At 44.7% G+C, this 21,879-nt stretch overlaps 1 protein-coding gene across 1 annotated transcript in view; it reads right to left on the reverse strand.

Annotated features, from left to right (window-relative positions):
* The window catches only part of HSPA4 (heat shock protein family A (Hsp70) member 4), a 74,536-nt gene that overhangs the window by 33,801 nt on the left and 18,856 nt on the right, over positions 1-21,879 (reverse strand). The window contains exons 2-5 of the mRNA XM_040344618.1: positions 10,562-10,619; positions 9,912-10,052; positions 9,216-9,338; positions 2,097-2,196 (exon numbers count right to left, since the gene is read on the reverse strand). Of these exons, the coding sequence (XP_040200552.1) occupies positions 2,097-2,196; positions 9,216-9,338; positions 9,912-10,052; positions 10,562-10,619 (422 nt within the window). The remainder of the gene's footprint in view (positions 1-2,096; positions 2,197-9,215; positions 9,339-9,911; positions 10,053-10,561; positions 10,620-21,879) is intronic.

Below are 21,879 nucleotides of genomic sequence, written 5' to 3' on the forward strand. Positions count from 1 at the left end.
ATAATCATCCACAGGTGAAATATAAAAGTCGTAGCAAAAAGCTAAAGTGTTTTTTTCTCCCCTTAAAAAATAAAAAAAAAAGCTCTCATTTCGCTCTACCACGAGCCCCCCCCCCCCCCCTAAATAATTACTGGAGCCCCACCTCGATTCAGAGGTGTGCCTGAGAGCACCAGAGCTGTTCTCTCCCTCTCTATTTACTAGCTCAGAGATAGCAGCGGGAGCCATTGTGTCAATCACAGCCTGCGAGGAGAGATATGGGGGGGGGGGGGGGGGGGTTTGTGCTGAGCCTTACTTGTCTGTGTCTACGGACTCAGGATCGAGCCATCAGCTAAGCCACCAAAGAAAGCAGCTTCCTATAGTGACATTGAGAAGAGGAGGAGCCAGGATTACTGACTGGGACCGGAGAAGGATGAGGTTTATGGCTGCTCTGTGCAAAACCAATGCACAGAGCAGGCAAGTAGAACATGTTTTATATAAGCACTTCAGCCCCGGACCATATTGCTGGTCATTGACTGGGCCACTTTTTGCGATTCGGCACTGCGTCGCTTTAACTGACAAATTGCGCGGTCCTGCGACGTGGCTCCCAAACAAAATTGGCGTCCTTTTTTTCTCACAAATAGAGCTTTCTTTTGGTGGTATTTGATCACCTCTGCGGTTTTTTGTTTTTGCGCTATAAACAAAAATAGAGCGACAATTTTGAAAAAAAAAAATATATTTTTTACTTTTTGCTATAATAAATATCCCCCAAAAATATATATATAAAAAAAAAAAAAAAAAAAAAAAAAAAAAAACTATTTTGTTCCTCAGTTTAGGCCGATACGTATTCTTCTACATATTCTTGGTAAAAAAAAAAAAAAAAAAAAAAAAAAAAATCGCAATAAGGGTTTATTGATTGGTTTGCGCAAAAGTTATAGCGTCTACAAAATAGGGGATAGTTTTTTCTTTAAAAAATTATTTAATTTATTTTTTTTACTAGTAATGGCAGCGATCAGCGATTTTTATCGGTACTGCGACCTTATGGCGGACATTTTTAACATTTTGGGACCATTGGCATTTTTATAGCGATCAGTGCTATAAAAATGCATCGATTACTATAAAAATGCCACTGGCAGGGAAGGGGTTAACACTCTGGGGCGAGGAAGGGGTTAATTATATTCCCTGTGTGTGTGTTCTAAGTGAAAGGGGGGGGTTGGACTGACAGGGAAATGACAGGGAAATGACCAATCGCTGTTTATACATTGTATGAACAGACGATCCGTCATTTCTCCCCCTGACAGGACCGGGAGCTGTGCGTTTACACACACAGCTCCAAGTTCTCGCTCTGCAACGAGCGATCGCGGGTGATCACGCGTCGGCACTAGGTGCGAGCACGCACCCCTATTGGCTGAACTGCGAGATGAAGTATAGCTACATGATCTCGCGCAGCCAAGCCGACCTGCCGCCGTATAACTGCGGTGGCAGGTCGGCTAGTGATTGCAAAGTCTCATTTAAAAAAAAGAAAAACATACATGTTATACTTTTGCACAGAGCATCCCGGATCCTCCTCTTCATGGGTCCCTCATCTGTGCTCTTGGCCCCTCCCCTCCTGTTGAGTGCCCCCACAACAAGCAGCTTGCTATGGAGGCACCAAAACCGAGCCGCAGCTCCGTGTTCAGTCAGACACTGAACTGCTGTTCTGCCCCACCTCTCTCCAGATTGCCAAACTGACTTTGATTGCCACAACTGGGAGCCAAAGGCACCACTTCTGTGTGCTCAGATAATCAGGAGGGATGGCCGAGGGACTCGTGGACATCGATGGGGCTCACGCAAGTATTAAGGGATTGCTGGGGAGGCTGCTGCACACAGAAGGCTTTTTATCTCAATTTACAGAATGCATCGAGATAAAAAAAACTTCTGCCTTTACAATCACTTTAACAGGGAAAAGAAAATAATTAGGAGCCAGAGTAACACCAGTTTTAGGACCTATTAGCTAGAAAGAGCTAGCCTCCCAGCAAAAAAAAAAAACCTTCTGTAATTACATAGAAAAGGATTGCTTGTTATGAAATCGGTCTGAAATACTCAGCTTCTTTATTATAATTTTTTTGGCCATCTGTTACCTGCAGTAGTTTCATTAATTAGTCGTAGACAGTTGAGCCCAGCGATCTGTGTGGCATCCATTACAGACCTCCTCTCCGCATCAGTGAAGAAGCATGGAACCTGGAATAAAGAGAACACTGGACTACACATCACATTACATTACACTTGCCTACAGACATGTGAATATAGAGCTCCAGATAAAATTACACCTTTAGTTATATGGCTTGCGTATGCCACAGGCCATTAAAATGAAAAAAGTATTAACACTACAGGCGTTTCAGTGTTCAGATTCAAAATTTCAGTCCCATTTATATTCCTCATAAAACCAAAAATCTTATTGCTTCTGAAAACTGTCATTAAGTTCTACCAACAGTTTTCTGGTTATATACCCACACACACACACACACAAATGTATGCTGCTATGTATATGCGCTGTGACACAGTGCCGGTGCACACTATGCGGGGGGGGGGGGGGGGGGCCACGCATGCAAATCTGAATAGGAATTGCATTGCATTCCTGTTCAAATCACATGCGATTCTTCAGCAGTGTGATTTAAGCCATTATTCTGTATGGTTCAAATTTCACCGAATCCGCACCAAAATCCTGGAGGACCTTTTTTGGCCGCACCAGAATTGGATCACATGGGTGTTCACACACCCATGCGATCCGATTCAGCAATTTGAACTGCGTTTTGCAAACTGATTTTGGGGTGTCGTTACACACCCGCATCAGTTTGCATGAATGGTGTGCGATTAGGATGCGCTGTGGAATCCACACCACATCAGTGTGAACCGGGACTTAATGAACTGAAGTCAGATTGGGAACTCTTCCTTCATGCTAATCACAGGATCCAGACTTCTAAAGTATGGGTGCCAGAGACCGCAAACAATCAGCATTTTGACGTGATCATTAACCACTTCAGCCCCGGAAGGATTTACCCCCCTTCCTGACCCAACCATTTTTTGTGATTTAGCACTGCGTCGCTTTAACTGACAAATGAGCAGTCGTGCGACGTTGCACCCAAATAAAACTGACACCCTTATTTTACCCTTTCGTCTTCCAGGACAGCCCTGTAGATGTAGCTCCTCCCTCCGGGACAGGAAACACAATCACCCCCAATCATAAAAGGCGGTCCTCCAGGTCCTCTCCTCAGTTTTTTGTGTTTCCTGCCGGACGGGAGGAGATACAATCAGGGAACGTGTTTGTTTGTTTTTTATGTGAGAGAACCTACCTCAGCCTTCAGCACTCCTCTGGCCCTAGGGGTAGAGAGCGTAGCTGGAGTCTCCTCCGCCGTGAGCTCGGCGAGAGTCGGACCCCGTTGACGGTGGGATCCGTCCCCTGTAGTGATCCGGGTGGCGTGGCCGCGAGGGTGAGAGACGCCATCGATTCGGCGCGCCGCTTCCGGTATTCGATGAGGGGGCGGGTTCCATGCGTTCCAAAGAGAGGAAGGAGTATTCTCGGCGGAAGCGCGTCATCAGGGGGCGCCCGGAAGTATCGTTCCTACTTCAAAAAAGGGCGCGGAGGAGACTCGAAGGACCCGGCGCTGGTGTTTGTTCAGGGAGACTGAAAACGATTACACAGGACCATGGAGGCAGCAGCGGCTATTTCCGATCCTGGTCCAGCAGGCACCGGTACCTCTCAGGTAAGGCCTGGTGACGGCACATGGCTTACTCTGATAGGTAGGGGATTTTTACCCCAGATACCCCCCCCCCCCTAGGTGGTGAACCTGTTTGGTGGAGGTTTTTTCTTTTGCACCTTCTAGGAACCTTGTCACAGTGGTGAATGAAGGTTTAGCTGGTTGTAATGTGGTCAAACTGTGTTGTTTATTTTAACAGGTCAAGGCCCATGATAAGAACCAGCCTCCTAGGAAGAAATGTGCAGTGTGTGGGACAAAGCTAAGTTCTAATTGGGATAAGCCTTTATGTCCTGACTGTGTTAATAGCTTGGTTAAAGAAAGTTCGTTAACCACTTGTAACCAAATGTTATCATCTTTTAAAGATGAGATGGCATCCACATTTCAGTCGTTTAAGGGACTGATTGATAGGATGCAGGTTCCAGCCCCGTCCCTAACTAGGGCCTCTAGTACTCCTTCCTTACAAATTCAGGAGGAAGAGGAGGAAATTAGAGACAGAACTCCCAGATCAGTTGTTTCCTCTCAGGCAGGTTCAGCATCTGAATCAGAGGGAGAGGAGGATTCCTCCAGGGCGGCCAGATACAAATTGTCATTGGATGATGTGGGGGATCTCCTGAATGCCATCTATGACACTTTAGATATCCAGGAGGAACAGGTTCAGCTCTCACGGCATGACCTCATGTATCAGGGGAATGCGACCAGAACCAAAGTTTTTCCGGTTCATAAGTCTTTGATTGATATGATTCTGCGAGAGTGGGAACAACCTGAAAGAAGACCCTTTTTTTCAGGCAGCCTCAAACGTAGGTTTCCATTCGAATCAGATGTGTCTCATCCTTGGAACAAGGTTCCTAGACTGGATGCCCCTTTAGCCAAGGTCTCCAGGAGGACAGATTTGGCATTTGATGACCTAGGTTCCCTTAGGGACCCAATGGACAAAAGGGGGGACCTACTTTTGAAAAGAGCTTGGGACGCCTCTGCGATCAGTTTAAAACCAGCTCTATCGGCTACTTGTGTAGCAAGAAACTTAGAGTGTTGGCTCACCCAGTTACAGGCACACATCTTGGCCGGTACCTCTAGACAAGAGCTTTTAAAATCTTTTCCACTCTTGTTCAAGGCAGTGGGTTTTCTAGCTGACGCCTCAGAGGAGTCAGTAAAGTTGGCTGCCAGGTCAGCAGCCTTGGTCAATGCAGCCAGAAGATCAGTATGGCTAAAAACTTGGACGGGAGATGCCGCCTCAAAATTAAAATTGTGTGGTCTTCCGTTTTCAGGAGATCACCTTTTTGGACCCGGCCTCCAAGAGGCTTTAGAACGTACTCAGGACAGGAAGAAGGCCTTTCCTGAGAAAAAGAAAAAAGCCGAAGGAAAGAGTTTTTTTCGTGGCTTCAGGGGTTCAAACTTTTGGCAAAACCAGAAAAAGGAAGGCCAACCCAAGAAGCATTGGGCAGGCCACAAGGGGCGTGGTAGAGGAGGAATCCTGTTTAATCCTCCTCAACCCCCCCCAAAACCGCAATGACTCCTGTGTCCCCGTGGGAGGAAGGTTGGGGCAGTTCCTCCCACAATGGACCAAGGCAACCTCAAGCCCGTTCATTCTAAATTTAATAGAGAACGGATACAAACTGGAGTTTGCGTCACTGCCTCAATGGAACTTCAGGGTGACTCATCCTCCCAGAGAAAAGGCAAAAGCAGAAGCTCTCATGCTGTCGCTAGGAGAATTAGTGGATCAGAGAGTTCTAATTCCGGTACCCCTGGAGGAGCAGGGACAGGGAGTATATTCCCATGTCTTCATAGTAAAGAAACCATCAGGGAAGTTCAGGATGATCCTGAACCTTCGGCCCCTGAACAGATTTGTAAAGTACAAAAGGTTCAGGATGGAGTCGATCTTTACAGTTGCAAGATGTCTGTTCCCGGGGTGTTACATGGCGACCCTGGATCTCAGGGATGCTTATCTGCACATCCCTATACATCCAGATTACCAGAAATTTCTCAGGGTAGCAGTGAGGGCAACTTTAGGGATTCAACACTTCCAGTTCCAAGCTCTGCCCTTTGGTCTATCCTCGTCTCCGAGAATTTTTACCAAGGTTCTGGCAGAAGCTCTTGCCCCTCTCAGAGATCAAGCTATCACGGTAATCCCATATCTGGACGATCTACTGTTTGTAGCCAGATCGGCTCAACAGTTAGGGAAGGATTTACTGGTGGCACAGGAATATCTCTCCTCACTCGGGTGGATAATCAACCGGGACAAATCCCAGTTGGTGCCATCCCAGGAAGTGGTTTACCTGGGGTACAGGATATCTTCGGTAAGGAGAAAAATTTATCTCCCCGAGGAAAAGGTTATCAAAGTAAGTCAGGCCGTTGCCCAACTACAGTCCAATCAGTGGATTTCAATCAGAGAGGTAATGAGAGTCCTGGGGTTCATGACATCCTGCTTCCCTGCAGTTCCTTGGGCAAGACATCATCAACGCCCATTACAGGAACTTATGCTCCGTCTCTGGAGCGGCCAAAGTCAAGATTTAGAGTCACTGATTCCAATCTCAGCCAAAGTAAAAAGGAAGTTGTGGTGGTGGCGAAAACATCACAACCTGAGCAAGGGTCTAGACTGGTCCTTCCCGGTGGAAGTAATAGTGACTACGGACGCAAGTGCCTGGGGCTGGGGAGCCCATCTAGGGGAAGCAGTAGCCCAGGGAGCATGGTCTCCTGTGGAGGCAAGTCGTTCCTCCAACCAAAGAGAGCTGTTGGCAATTCTAAGAACCATAGAGTCATTTCAGGGAAGGTTGGTAGGACATCACCTGCAAGTTCGTTCGGACAACGCAGCGGCTGTTGCGTACCTGAACAAGCAGGGAGGGACAAGAAGTCCGGCTTTGCAAGAGATATCCAACAAAATCCTCTCCTGGGCGGAGACCAACTTGTTTTCACTGACAGCAGTTCACCTAAAGGGCACTCAAAACTCTCTGGCAGATTATTTAAGTCGCCAGCCAGTGAAACAGGACGAATGGTCCCTGAACGAAGAAGTATTTGCTCAGATAACACAAAGGTGGGGTCTTCCGGAAATAGATCTTTTTGCCTCAGAAAAGAACAAGAAAGTAACCCAGTTCTTCTCAATAGATCCCAGAGATCAGGCCTTAAGGATAGACGCATTTTCCAATCCCTGGAGGTTCAACATTTGCTACGCCTTCCCCCCAGTAAGGATGATAGCAGCAGTGCTCCAGAAATTTCGGTTGGAGGCGACAGACTTGATTTTGATCGCGCCCTGGTGGCCAAAGAGGCCTTGGTTCGCAATCCTGAAGGAACTATGCATTTTTCCTCCATTTCCCCTTCCAGTCCGGAAGGATCTGATCTCGCAGGGTCCAATCCTACACCCGCAGATAGACAGATTGAGTCTAACTGCGTGGTATCTGAGGAAGAGTTATTGAGAGCAGAGGGTTTCTCAGAGAAAGTAATAAACACCCTATTACAGTGCAGAAAGCCAGTTACAAGAGCAATCTATGCCAACTTTTGGAAGAGATTTTGTTCCTGGATGAGAGAACAAGAGTTAGATCATCCAGGTATTCCAGCTATTCTGGATTTTTTGCAGGCTGGGGTAGATCTGGGTCTCTCCCCTAGCACTCTAAAGGTACAGGTAGCAGCCCTGAGTGTCTTCTTGCAGTGTTCCCTTCAGCAGAATTCATACGTTAGGAGTTTTTTCAAGGCCTTATCAAGATCTAGGCCAGTGAGGGTCTCGACCTGTCCTTCTTGGGATCTTTCATTGGTGCTCAGAGCACTCTCAGGCAAACCTTTTGAACCTCTGGAGAAATCCATCCTGAAATGGGTCACACTTAAAACGGTCCTCTTGGTGGCAGTGACCTCAGCCAGACGGGTGAGTGAGCTACAGGCTCTTTCAATCTTGGAGCCTTTTTTGTTGATTTTTGATGATAGGATTATTTTGAAAACAGACCCCAGTTTTCTTCCTAAAGTTGTGTCCAAGTTCCATAGGACACAGGACATTGTCCTTCCTTCTTTTTGTTCCACCTCAGACTCAGAGGGAGCACCCCAAAACTTACTAGATGTGAGGAGGTGCCTTTTAGTTTACTTAGAAGCTTCCAAAGAGTTTAGGAAGAGTGATTCCCTTTTTGTTAATTTTTCAGGTAGTAAGAAGGGTCATAAGGCATCAAAATCCTCTATTGCCAGATGGATCAGAATGGCAATAGAGAAGGCTTATGAGTTAGAGGGCCTACAAGCCCCATTTGTTAAAGCACACTCGACTAGAGCAGTTTCGAGTTCATGGGCCGAGAGGGGCGGAGCCTCACCAGAAGAGATTTGCAAGGCGGCAACGTGGTCAAGTTATACTACCTTCGCCAAGCATTATCGCCTGGACTTGATGTCTGAGAAGGATCAGGCATTTGGTAGGAGGGTCCTCCAAGCAGTAACCCCACCCTGATAAGTAAGTTTCTTGTCTATCATCTACAGGGCTGTCCTGGAAGACGAAAGGGTAAAACCGAAGTTAGGCTTACCGGTAACTCTGTTTTCAAGAGTCTTCCAGGACAGCCTGGCTTCCCACCCGGTGTATATTATTCTAAACTGGAAATGGAAGTTTGTACTAACGATATGTTGGTAAGATTATGTTTTTCAGAGTCCGTCAGGAATTCTTGGATGAACTGAGGAGAGGACCTGGAGGACCGCCTTTTATGATTGGGGGTGATTGTGTTTCCTGTCCCGGAGGGAGGAGCTACATCTACAGGGCTGTCCTGGAAGACTCTTGAAAACAGAGTTACCGGTAAGCCTAACTTCGGTTTTTCCCTACAAATAGTATTTGATCACCACAATTTTTTACTTTTGCTATAATAAATATCCCAATAAAAAAAAAAAAAACGAATTTCTTTATCAGTTTAGGCCGTTATGCATTCTACATATTTTTGGTAAAATAAAATAAATCGCAATAAGCATATATTGATTGGTTTGCGCAAGTTATACCGTCTACAAAGTAGGGAATGGATTTATAGCATTTTTATTATTATTCATTTTTATTTATTTTTTAACTAGTAATAGCGGCGATCAGTGATTTTTATTGCGACTGCGACATTGTGGTGGACAGATCAAACACGTTTTTTTATTTGGAATCATTGACATGCAGCACTATAAAAATAAAAAAAAATGCAGATTGTTCCCTAGGTGTGTTTCTAACTGCGAGAGGATGGGACTGACTAGTACACACACACACACACACACACACACACACACACATCTCTGTTCTGGCTCTCTTGCCCGGGTGCACTCCTGCTATGGCTCTTCTAGGAGCCGCCGTACATATACAGCAATTTGCTTCACATTAACGACACTCCATGAGCATGTGCATAGAGTACAATCCACTCTAGGCAGCCATCAGCAAGAAGCAGGAAAACTTGAATTATAAGACAATAATCACGTATTGGCAGAATTCCTTATGAACTTGATTTCCCATAAATATGTCGAATGTGCTCACTGACCATAAACGTTAACCCTTACAAAAAAAATAAAAAATACATTACTTACTGCAACAACACAGTCTACTACAGGCTTCTTCAATGCACTTTCTGCTGTTTCTTTAAGTTTGGTCAGTAGCATGGCAGACACCTGCTCAGTAGTAAAGCTTCTCTCCTCCTCCAAATACATGACCTAAAAAATAAAAAATGTGTTTGAGCTCTGGAAAAAAAAATTATGGAAAAAGCATCTAGAAAATAGTAGTCTTATCTTCATTGGATCCCCAAAGCGTGTATAGATTTCAACCAAAACAGTAAAAGCTTCTCAACATTTGGTGCTGCCGACTGTCCAATGGAATTTTAGCAACGCCATGTTAAATGGGTACTGTAATGCAAATCTTCATATCAGTATAGCATTTCCCATACTTACCAACTCCCATAGTCTTTCAACCCTTACACTCCAATAAGGTTATAAATTATTTTTACTAAAGGCTCAAGGCATGGATGACCTACTAACAATTATGCCAAAGCTGGTATAGTTCTCAGATCATTTAACCACACAAGTCATAGAATTGGAACCTTCAGACGTGCAGAATAAATTCTTTATACGGTACCAATGTATTGATGAAAACCTCAATTATAAATTATGTAAAATGCACGCAAGTTAAAATAGAGTACTAACCCTGAATAAAAGCCACAAAGAATTACCACTGAAACCAGACAACCCCTACTAATTAAAGAGCACTTTTAAAAACGTATTTTTTTTTACCTTGATACCAGTGGAGCCTGTTGGCAGCTCAACAAGCTCGCAGGCCAAACCAGGCTTCTCAGCCTGCACAAATGGGTCCGTGTAGGCTCGCCCATGAAACCTTTTAAAGCCTTGCAGTGTATTCTTTGCATTGGAAATGACCTAGTGAAAACAAAGCCAAAATTACTCAGCATGTTTTAGGCTGACATAAGCAAGAGGAAATAATAAAGTACAGTTATGTATCAATGATAGGAAATGAACAAGGCAAAAAAGACAAAAAGCATTCGCTTAGGGGAGACCTGGCTGAATGTACAGTACATTTTTATATTACTATAAAACCTAGCATCAGAATAATACTTTAGTGAACTTGAATATGCAATGTTTTCACAAATAAGTTTTAGAAACAAGGTGGCCAATGTAGAACACACGTGGGATAAATAGTTTTTTTGTCCACAGGAGGTGATCAATATTTTATTACACACAAGTAAATGACAGAAGCAATCCGAATAATTGCCATGAGCAGTACAGTGTAGTTCTCATTTTATAGCCATATGCCAGTGAAAGTAAAAAAAAAAAAAAAAGAAGAAAGAAGGAGAAATAAATCACACACACACACACACACACACACACACACACACGTATTTATAGACTTTGTAGGCAACAGAGCTTACTTGGCTTTTTGCGGCTGCTCCAACAGATCGGTTTTTAGGACCAAATGAAATGCATGACCTACAAGATAGAAACAATATAACAAGACACTGAATACATTGTCATGTCATGGCATTTGATACTTAATAAAATGTAAATGATTTTGCTTACAAAACCAGAAAAAAAGAAACACACATTGAAAAAAGTATGGGGCACATGGGTTAGACCTGCCCATACACCCATTACTCCAGAGCAAGGTCTCCGATTTACCCCACATATGCCATTTGTTTTAGACCACTTTTTTCATATTGTTTAATTTATAAGAAAGCAATTTTCAACTACCTAAAACATTGTAGCAATACACAGATATAGTATACCCAAGAGTACAATGAAAGGGTTTTTCTAAAATTACATTGTTAGTGAATGGGTTTCCCTTTATATTGTAAAGCGCTGCGCAAACTGTTGCTATATAAATCCTGAATAAAAATTAGTAGTAAAACCACCCTGGTGGGTGCACCCAATTACAGGTTTTCATCATGAATATTACCACTTTTTTGTACTTGTTTTAATGAGACGGGAGAGGCTGTACAGATTGTTGTATATGTTATCATACATGATTTAATGACGGAAAATAAAACATATCAAACCTAAATGATGGGCTGCCAAAGACCAACCTTTTTTTTTAATGTTCTAGAACTTTACAATCTGAATGTGCAATTTACGAGAATACCAGCAGGGGGGGGGGGGGGGGGACACTGTACTTGGCAGCCATTTACCTTTTGTAGCACCTCCCCCATGCTTTAAAATTGTAAGCTCCAGGAGCACTGGAGCAGGGCCCTCCTATTCCCTTTCCAGGGAACTGTATTGTACTGTGCTCAGTTATATTGTAAACTGCTGCACAAACTGTTGGTGCTATATAAATCCTGTAAACTAGGAATTCAGGAAACTAGGACCAAGCACAATATCAACTGCCATAGGAACCTAATGTGTTCTCCCTGAAACATTTCAAGCATGTACCTTAACATTATTGAAAGCCTTAATAACCCAAGTATTTTTACATTATTATACACAAGTGTATCAATTGAGCATGTATAATCATGCAATGAAAAGGGTTAGACAGACCCTAGGGCCCATTCATACTTCTCCAGTGCATTGCATAACCTCACTTCTGACACACGCGTGCTGTAGTTCACTGCTATGCAAGGTAATGCATTACTGGGCATTGCATCAGAAAAAAATTAAATAAAATTTGCACGTTCCAAAGATTGGTACATTGCCAGATCATTGAAACGATTTAGAAGCTTGAAAAATTTCAGTACAGCATTTAAAAATCTAAAACGCAGCCCATTGTTTACAATGTGCCTGTACACACAGGTCAGTCAGTATTTACCTTTTTTTACATTTTCTCTATGAATGCATTGTGCGCTCGAATGCACATAAATACGCACAGAAACATGCAACAAACACCTGAAATGACCAAAAAAAAAAAACCAGCAGGATTCTCATACATAAATACCACGTGCGAGAAGCCAAAAGGTTGTAAAAAACCCAAACAGATAGAGTGCAATCAGCCAGACTTATCTGCTAGTATTTCAGAAGAATAATCGTTAACCAGTTCAGACAAGTTTAGTTGACAATCATGTCAGGTCTAGGAGTACATTAAAAAAAAAAAAAAAAAGGAAGGGGACTACCTGACCAAGATATATAAAAATAAAGCTTACTCTCCGGATTCTAGCCAAAGGTCTTCTAAATACAGCAGGCCATAATTCTTATACTGAAAAGGCACACAGCAACCTTAAAAGTGATAAAGGATGTTTTTTTTTTTTTTTGGTAAAAAATAAATAAACAGCTTATAGTTACCTGCTCTGTGCAAGGATATTGCACAGAACGGCACCTTAGCTCCTGTTCTGGGGACCACCGCTAGCACAGTCTGCTCTTCCTCTTTTGAGTGTGTCTCCATAGCAAGGCGTGTGCTATGAGGGCAAATATTCAGGCACGCTCCCGAGTCGAGCCGTGTGCATCCATAGATGCTAACAGAGCAGCTCAGCCACGCCCCCATACTACCACAGCATAGGATTTGATTGACAGCAGCAGGAGCCAACTGCACTTCCTGTCTTCGGCCTCATGTACACTGCTGCTGGTAAACTCACGTTTAGGAGCAGTTGGGTATTTTTTTTAACTGCTCCCGAACTCTTCTCTATGTTGTCTTATCGGTACATGTACACAGGGTCGTTTATAGTCGTTTCTAGGCAGTGGAGTTTAGAAAACTTGGAAAAAAACTGCGCTAAACCAAACATATACATGAAAAAGCTGCCAGCACACAAACAAAGTGAAACAGAAATGGTAAAACAATAGTGCAGCGCTAATGAGTAATTGTGATCAATAGTTCTGACGACAAAAATTATACAAAATATAAGTAAAGTCCATGTGAGAACCTTGTGTCTCAGAACTTGACACTGAATGAATCAATAAATCACACCAATGAGTGAAGACATTCGAATTCCAAAAAAACGTGATAAATGGATGTATCAACGTTGAGTATACAGTTGCCTGAAGGGATCACCAAGGCATCAAAAAGGTAAGTATAATGGGTACTCTTACCGGAGGTTGTGGACTCAGCCATTTATGATAACAGTAAGTCTTAAAGGCGTAGTGGTCTCGGTGGACCTGAATCTCTGCATGGACGGCGATGGCTGTATGAATCCTGATGAAAATAATCACGTGAATAGTAATAAAAGCAGTATGGGATGCAGTAAAGCAGGTCCACTTTACTGCATCCCATACTGCTTTTATTACTATTCACATGATTATTTTTTATGTTTTTTCATATCTTAAATAAAACTTGTCACGGTTTAATTTGACCTGCACCATTTGGAGCATCTTTTTCTTCCACCTTTTGCCCATTTTGCCCTGTGAGCCCACTGGGGCTTTCTATATGTCCTGCATTGGAGATCGCATCCGTCTGGTTTCTGCGATTGGTGGTATTCATCTCATCAGGATTCTAACAGCCATCGCCGTCCGGGGAGGCCGTCCATGCAGAGATTTAGATAGAAAGGACACTGCTTTAAACTCCTTCTCGATGATGGTACGCATATATGCAGCCACTTGGAGGGTGGGATTTAACGCTTTCTGTGCTGAGTGCGCACTACCAGTGGAAACCGGAAAGCCCATGATGCATACTTGCAATCGGGAGCTTTCTGATCATGTGACTGCTGTGACAGCCAATCACAGCAGTGACAGGACCCGAAAGGCCGCCTCTGCCCCCGGGCATTTAGGAGCTCTTAAAGGGCAGCAGCAGAAAGGGGTTCCGCTGGTCTAACGCTCACGTGGCCCCTTGCCAGCATGTTCTCCCTAGCTTCCTTCAGGTGCAGTCTTTATCCGTTTTGACTGGCCAGCATGGGATGACATTACTCCGACACATGTGCAGTGTGCCGCAAGGCAAAAAGAGCTGCGCAACCCCAGCTTATTTTACATTCTACAAGGGATCGAACAGTCAGGTAAGTATTTTAATGCAAAAGACACATTGAGGTCGGTCTCGCAGCCTTGAGCCTTTCCATCTTCTGTTTACTTCCTGCTCAGGGTGCTTCTTTGGTTGCCCATGTCACTGCCTGTGCGACAGACTCTTCCCATCGGGTGGCTTCCAGCAATCTTCAGGAGAGAGAAAAGGACTGGCGATATGACAGAGGGACAGTGTGGTACCAATGGTCCTGGGGGCACCAGTTCCTTACATAAGCCCATCAGTGGAAAGAGACCAGGATGGGGAGCTTAGGCATGTGTTTCTGGCTTTGCCAGATAAAAAAAAAAAAAAAAAAAAGAGAGAGGACTGTCTGCATAAGTTAGAGGGGGTGGGAGGGTAAAACAAAAATAAAATGTTTACATTTATGGCTGCGAAGAATTTGACTAGATTATTTATGGAAAAACTGACCTTTTACATTTCCCGTCTGCTTTATCAACACTGTGGAACGGCTTACAAAATCCAAAATTTGTTTGCACATACACATCCTTCACTAGAAGGCATTGTAGCTTGTGTTGACAAAGGCTCCATGTACACGGGACGCTTTTACAGCTGCCCATAAATGATTATATATGAGCGATAGTAACCCACATTTAAAACATCAGTTTTGCCGCGTTTACATGCAGCGTTTGCATTTAGAAGCGTTAAAAATATGATTTTTTTTAAATGGCCAAAAACAAAGAAACTGCAAATAAACGAGACTGTGTACATGGTCACATAGGATAACATTGAATGAGTTCAGGGGCAGTTGAAAGAAGTGTCCAACTGCCACTGAACGTACGTTTAGCAGCATCCTGTGTACATGGGGCCAAAAGGTAAAATGTGCAACACACTATTACACGTCTGGTAGCTTTTTGGGCAACGTGCAGCAACAAATGCTGCATTTGTCTGGAATACAATACCATCTACAGCCTTTTAACCTGTCTAGCATGGGTGAATACTTGAAATAGTTTTCAGGTCTCAGAAAACACTATTTATTTTAGCCAAGGCTCATGGTACACTAGTGTAAATAGGCCGAAATAAAAGATATAAAAAGAAATAAAGGACACATTCCCATACACTTGTCACCAAGAACTGCTATAAAAAAAAAAAAAAAAAAAAAAAGTATAGTTTTTTTCCCAGTTAAAAAATAAAACTAATAATGACCAGAAAAGGAAGGCAGACAGGCAATGAAAACTACAGTGCTCCTTTACATTTGTGATGAACGGCAGACTTATTAGTCGCCAGTGATAACAATGCTAATTACACTAGCAGTCAGCAATAGAATGTCCCTTAAACTGCCCATATACAGATTTTTCTAATTTAGCCTGTATAAATCTTAGATTCCACCATCCATGCTACACAGTGCGAATAGCCCGCTGCATACATTCTATTTTGATAGCCAACCACATTGGCAGTGAAAATACTAGAACATGACTGCATCCGATTAGATACAGGACCTGTTCGGCTGATAGTTTTCCGCCTGGCTCCTTTGATTTTCCAATGAAGAAATGTTGGGCAGGAGCAAGCCAAGGCCACCCGCTGAGCGAATTTTGGCAGGTTAATTAAGAATCGGCCATAATGTACTTTGTGTGTGACCAGCTTTTCATCTCCTAGTTGCTACGGTTCCACATCACCTGGTTGGGGAAAGCAGGTCCATATCAATGATGTCTAAATATAGGATCTTGTGTTACCCAGGTGAGGGCTCCATAACAATAATCATTTTGTTTTAGGCTGCATTCACATCTAGGCGGACGAAATCGCGGCGTTTTGTCGCCGCAAATCGCGGTAAAAATAGCAGCATTTTGTACCGCGATTTGCGGCGAAAAAACGCCGGTATTGTCCGCCTAGATGTGCCCCAAGATGACCCCCTCTATGGAGATGATTCCCATCTCCTAGCCGAACGCTCGAAGACGCCTGAAAAAAAGGTCCGGGACCTTTTTTCACGCGGCAGGCGACAGGAGATGTGAACCATCTCCATAGAGGGACATCTGTTTTCAGCCCTCTGGCGGCAGCGGCGTAGCGCTACAGGCGTAAAAACGCCTAGGTGTGAATGCAGCCTTAAAGCAATATTAAATGTTACAAATGTTTGTAAAGAAAGTATGTAAAGTTCTTCTATTTATATGAAAAAATAATAAAAATAATTGAAAGTTAAACCGATATTAAAGTCTTGTTTTTTTTGTGTGTGTTAAAAATAACAAACATGTCATACTTACCTGCTCTGTGGAATAGTTTTGCACAGAGCAGCCCAGATCTTCTTCTCGGGTCCCTCTTTGGCACTCCTGGCCCCACCTCCTGTTGAGTGATCCCACAGCAAGCAGCAGCTCCCTGTGTCCATTCAGACACGGAGCCGTGGCCCCGGCCCCTCTTTCTCCTCATTGGCTCACTGACAGCAGCGGGAGCCATCTCAGCCAATGAAGGCGAGTCCCGGACAGCCGTGTCTCTCGTGCAACATCGCTGAATCTCACTCGGAAATTACAGTAGGGTTCGTGTGACGTGTCCCGTGTATTCAGGCCTTTTAACTTAATGCTTTCTTAGCATTTTCTCCTCTATACATGCGGGATACTGATTTGTTATTCTGTTTAGAGATGCACTGAAAATTGTGTTTTTGCTTTTGTTGCCAGCGGTTTAGACAATAATGTTTTGACAATTAGTGCGTTGAGTTATTTTGAGGGGACAGCAAATGTACACTGTTATACAAGCTGTACACTCACTACTTTACATTGTAGCCAAGTGTCATTTCTTCAGTGTTGTCACATAAAGATATAATAGAAAATTTACAAAAATGTGAGGGGTGTACTCACTATTGCGAGATGCTGTATTTTCAACTTTTTCATGAATTTAAAATATGAATTTGTCAGCCATTATCGGCACCTTTAGTGCAACAAAAATGCATCCCTTTAAAATGTTATGCATGTCTTCACACTGGTCTGTCACGCTTCCGTTGTGGTGTTGCTGCATTTTTTGGTCCTTTGTATATCTTCACATTTTTGTGAAAAATATATATTTTTTTAACACTGTAATTTTTGGTTTCGGTTTCAGCCAAGTGCATCCTGAATTTTCGGTAGCAAAATTTCCATTTGGTGCACCTCTAATTTTGTTTAATGTCCGACTACAAGCTTATATCAATCCTGCAGTATTGCTGGATTGGCGAGTCTGTAGGAGTAAGCACTGCCAGAGTTTTGGCGAGTATCACAGACACAGCTGCTTTTTATTTGTATTCCCCCCCCTTTTTTTTTTTAAACCACACACATAGAATAGGGAGTACTTTTTAGCAATGAAAAGGTGTAGTTATACTTGCTCAGCAAGTTCATAACATAGCTGTTGAGTCTTGCTGAAAACCAATTCAGCCCTTTGCACTCTGTAGTCTTGTCTCGAGCAGTCCAAGCAGCCCTGCCAATGTTTCCTCTGAACTATAGAACACATTACTACCATGTTATGGAGATGGAGGGGCATTTTGGCTTTCCGACTTAAGGGCGATAGACACACTAAAGTGCAGGGTTGTTGTTACCTTAGGACAGGAAGTGTGTTACTGCCCAAAGCCGAAGTCTTCTTCACATGGGCATTTACAAGCATGCACCAGATTCCTGCATATTCTTGTAACTGGGATGACAGGTGTAGATGTGAAGCCATTGCTGTTCCCATTTATGTGCACAACCAGCAGTTACCTGCTGTTGGGGAAGGAAGAATGATCCTACACAAATGGGGGTCTCCCTCCCTGTTTATTTCTTATATGGGTTCTTGTTCCAGGTGTCCAAGCCCCTGCCTTTGCAACATTTAGGTTTTCCATTAGCAGGCCAGTGGAGTGATTCTCCCAGGATCGAGTAGATGATAGACATCAGACTAAGGGGCATAAAGGGGGACCGACGGCTGAGGGTTAAAATAGGGATGGACCAATTTATCAGTGTGGCCAATATTCACTTTTTTGAAGCATTATTTATTAAAATTCTTAAAAGTACAAAAAAGTACAAAAAAGGGATTTTTATTAACAGCTTACCTGTAAAATCCTTTTCTTGTAGTACATCACGGGACACAGAGCAGCATAGCCATTACATATGGGTTATATAGTGTACCTTCAGGTGATGGACACTGGCACTCTCCGACAGGAAGTTCCCTCCCTATATAACCCCCACCCATAGTGGGAGTACCTCAGTTTTGTAGCAAGCAATATGCATCCCAAAATTCCCCATAAGAGGGGTGGGAGCTCTGTGTCCCGTGATGTACTACAAGAAAAGGATTTTACAGGTAAGCTGTTAATAAAAATCCCTTTTTCTTTATCGTACATCACGGGACACAGAGCAGCATAGCCATTACATATGGGATGTCCCCAAGCAATGCTCCATGAGGGGAGGGAGACAACCAGAAAAAACCAAACAAGAGGTGCCACCGGACAAGAGGAGATTAAACTGCGGCCCGCAGTACCGCCTGCCCAAAGGCTGAATCAGCGTTCCTCCTAACGTCCATTTGATAAAATTTTGCAAATGTGTGGACAGATGACCAGGTTGCTGCCCTGCAGACCTGAGCCATAGGGACCTGGTGATACGCTGCCCAAGAGGCACTTATAGCTCTAGTGGAATGAGCCTTAACCGATAAGGGTGGACTCTTCCCCTTCAGGCCAAAGGCCTGAATAATCGTCTGTCTAATCCACTTAGCAATAGTGGCCTTAGACGCTGCCTGGCCCTTCTTGGGCCCTTCCGGCAGAATGAATAAGACGTCCGTCTTACGAATCTGGGCTGTAGCTTCCAAGTAAATCTTTACAGCTCTAACTACATCCAAGGAATGTAGTAACCTCTCTTCCTTAGAAGAAGGCTTTGGAAAAAATGATGGAAGAATCACATCTTGATTAAGGTGAAAATTTGATACCACCTTAGGCAGGAAGGACGGAAGCGGCCGCAAAACGACCCTGTCCTTATGCAATAATAAATAAGGTGCCTTACATGACAAGGCTGCCAACTCCGACACCCTTCTGGCGGATGCCATGGCCACCAGAAACACTAGTTTCCTAGTCAAAAGGACCAAAGGAATCACGGACAAGGGCTCAAAGGGCTGCCTTTGCAAGGCCGATAGAACCAAATTTAGATCCCAAGGATACAGGGGAGCTTTAACCGGGGGATTCACCCGAATAACACCTTGTAAAAAGGATTTCATTAAGGAATGGGCAGCCAACGATCTCTGGAAGAAGACCGACAAGGCAGACACCTGCCCCTTGATTGTGCCGACCGCCAAACCTTTTTCCACTCCCAACTGTAAAAACTCCAGGATTCTCCCAATAGTATATTTGCGGGGATCCCATTTCCTGGTTTCACACCAGGTAATATAGGCCTTCCACACCCTATAGTATATTAACCTGGAAACTGGTTTTCTTGCGTTTATAAGGGTAGAAACGACCTGCCCTGAAAGGCCTCTGTTTCTGAGAATCAGGGACTCAGCCGCCAGGCCGTTAAATTTAGGGCCTGTAAGGCAGGGTGGTAGAATGGCCCTTGTGAGAGGAGGTCCGGACGTAGAGGGAGGACCCAAGGCTCCTCTACGGTCATCCTTTTTATCAAGGAGTACCAAGGTCTTCGGGGCCACTAGAATCGCTGGCTTGCGTTCCCTTTGAATTCTGTGAAGAAGACGGGGTAGCATCCGTATTGGAGGGAAGGCATAGATTAGCGCAAACTGATGCCAAGGACACACCAAGGCATCTGTCCCGCAGGCCAATGGATCCCTCGTTCGAGAGACAAAGTTTGCTACTTTGGCATTGAATCTGGACGCCATAATGTCCACCTCCGGAGTACCCCACTTCCGGCAAATGACCTGGAACACTTCGGGATGGAGGGACCACTCCCCTGGGGACATCTGTTGGCGGCTGAGGAAGTCCGCTTGCCAATTGTCCACCCCGGGGATAAAGATAGCTGAGATGCAGGGGACATGGGCTTCTGCCCATGAAAAGATCCGATCTACCTCCCTTTGGGCTGCCTGACTCCTGGTGCCACCCTGGTGGTTTATATATGCTACGGCAGTGGCATTGTCGGATTGTACCCTTACTGGGGAGCCCTGCAGAACCTCCGTCCAGCCCAAAAGAGCCAACCGAGCTGCTCGGATCTCTAAGACATTTATGGGTAGGGCTGATTCTGCCCTTGACCATTTCCCCTGTAGGGTTAAATCGTCTAGGACTGCACCCCAACCCGATAGGCTGGCGTCCGTGGTTACTATCCTCCATGAGGGGGGATTGAACGATCTTCCTTTCAGAAGATTTTTTGTGACTAGCAACCAACACAGGCTCTGCCTTACCGCATAGGGAAGGGAAATGGGAAGATCCAAGGCCTGGAGTCTTTTGTCCCAGGCCGCGAGAACTGCTCTCTGTAGTCTCCGAGAATGGATCTGGGCATAGGGCACTGCCTCGAAGGTGGCCACTAGCTTTCCCAACAGGCGCATGCAGAGGCGTATAGATGGCCTTGTGCTGCTTAGGACTATGTGGATTAACTCCCTTATCGAGTCCACTCTGGACTGGGGCAGGAAGATCCGTTGTTGTCTTGTATCTAAAATCAGACCTAGATACTCCAACCTTCTTGTGGGCTGTAAAGCCGATTTGTCCCGGTTTAGAACCCAACCCAGGGACTCTAGGCAGTTTACTGCTAGCAACACTGCCCGATTTAGACCGGCCGCTGAGTGGTCGACTACCAGAAGATCGTCTAGGTAGGCCATGATCAGAATGCCCTGTTCCCTTAGGATGGCTAATACGGGGGCCAGGATCTTCGTAAAAACCCGAGGGGCCGTGGCTAGTCCGAACGGAAGAGCCACGAACTGATAATGCCGATAGTTTAGGGCAAAACGCAGATACCTGTAATGGCCTGGGAAAATCGGAACGTGCAGGTATGCGTCCTTTATATCGATGGAGGCCAAGAACTCCTTTCCTTGGAGGGCGGCCACCACCGAACGAATGGACTCCATTCGAAAAGACCGGACTCTTAAAAAGCGGTTTAATAACTTTAGGTCCAGAATAGGCCTGACGTCGCCGTTTGGCTTCGGGACAACGAAGAGGTTTGAGTAAAACCCTTGTCCTTGCTCCCCTGCTGGTACTTCCATAATCACTCCTTGAGATAGGAGTCGCTCTAGGGCGGACAGAAGCGATGCCTGTCTCTGAGGGTCGCCTGGAAGTCTTGACATTTGAAAGTGAGGAGGGGGGAACTCCCGAAACTCCAGCTTGTACCCCTGAGTTACTGAGGACAGAACCCATTGGTCGGTAACTTGGGCCCCCCACAACTCCGAGAACAACCGGAGTCTTCCCCCCACTCGAGAGAGTGGGGGCGCCCCTTCACAAGGCTGCCTTAGGGGCAGCCTTAACCGGCTTACGGTTCCACGGTCTCTTGTTCCCTGCAGCTTGCCCCTGGGGCCTGTTTGCAGCTGCGCGTCCAGGAGGCCGTCGATACTGCCTAGAGAATGAGGGCCCTGGAACTGGAGAGGTTGGGCGCTTAAAAGAGGGACCTCGGAACCTTTTCTTAACCGGTAAAAGGGTGCTCTTACCACTAGAGATCTTTTGAATATATTTGTCAAGATCTTCTCCAAACAATCTCTCTCCTTGAAAGGAGAATCCTGTAAGGAGTTTTTTGCAGGGGGTTTCTGCAGACCAGTTCTTTAACCAAAGTAATCTTCTCATGTGGACCAAATACAGGGATAGGCGGGACGCCTGTTGGATTGAATCCTTGATAGCGTCTACCGCGAAACATAAGGCTCTAGGTAGATCGGCTAAGTCCTGAGCCTGTTGAGCCGGGAGGTCCTTTAGGGCCTGCTTGGCCTGGTCTTTTAAAGCCTGGCAGACGCCAATGGCAGCTACAGCTGGCTGGACCACTGCCCCCGCTGTGGAAA

Source organism: Rana temporaria, chromosome 3, assembly GCF_905171775.1.
Source record: "Rana temporaria chromosome 3, aRanTem1.1, whole genome shotgun sequence".
Classification (NCBI taxonomy): domain Eukaryota; kingdom Metazoa; phylum Chordata; class Amphibia; order Anura; family Ranidae; genus Rana; species Rana temporaria.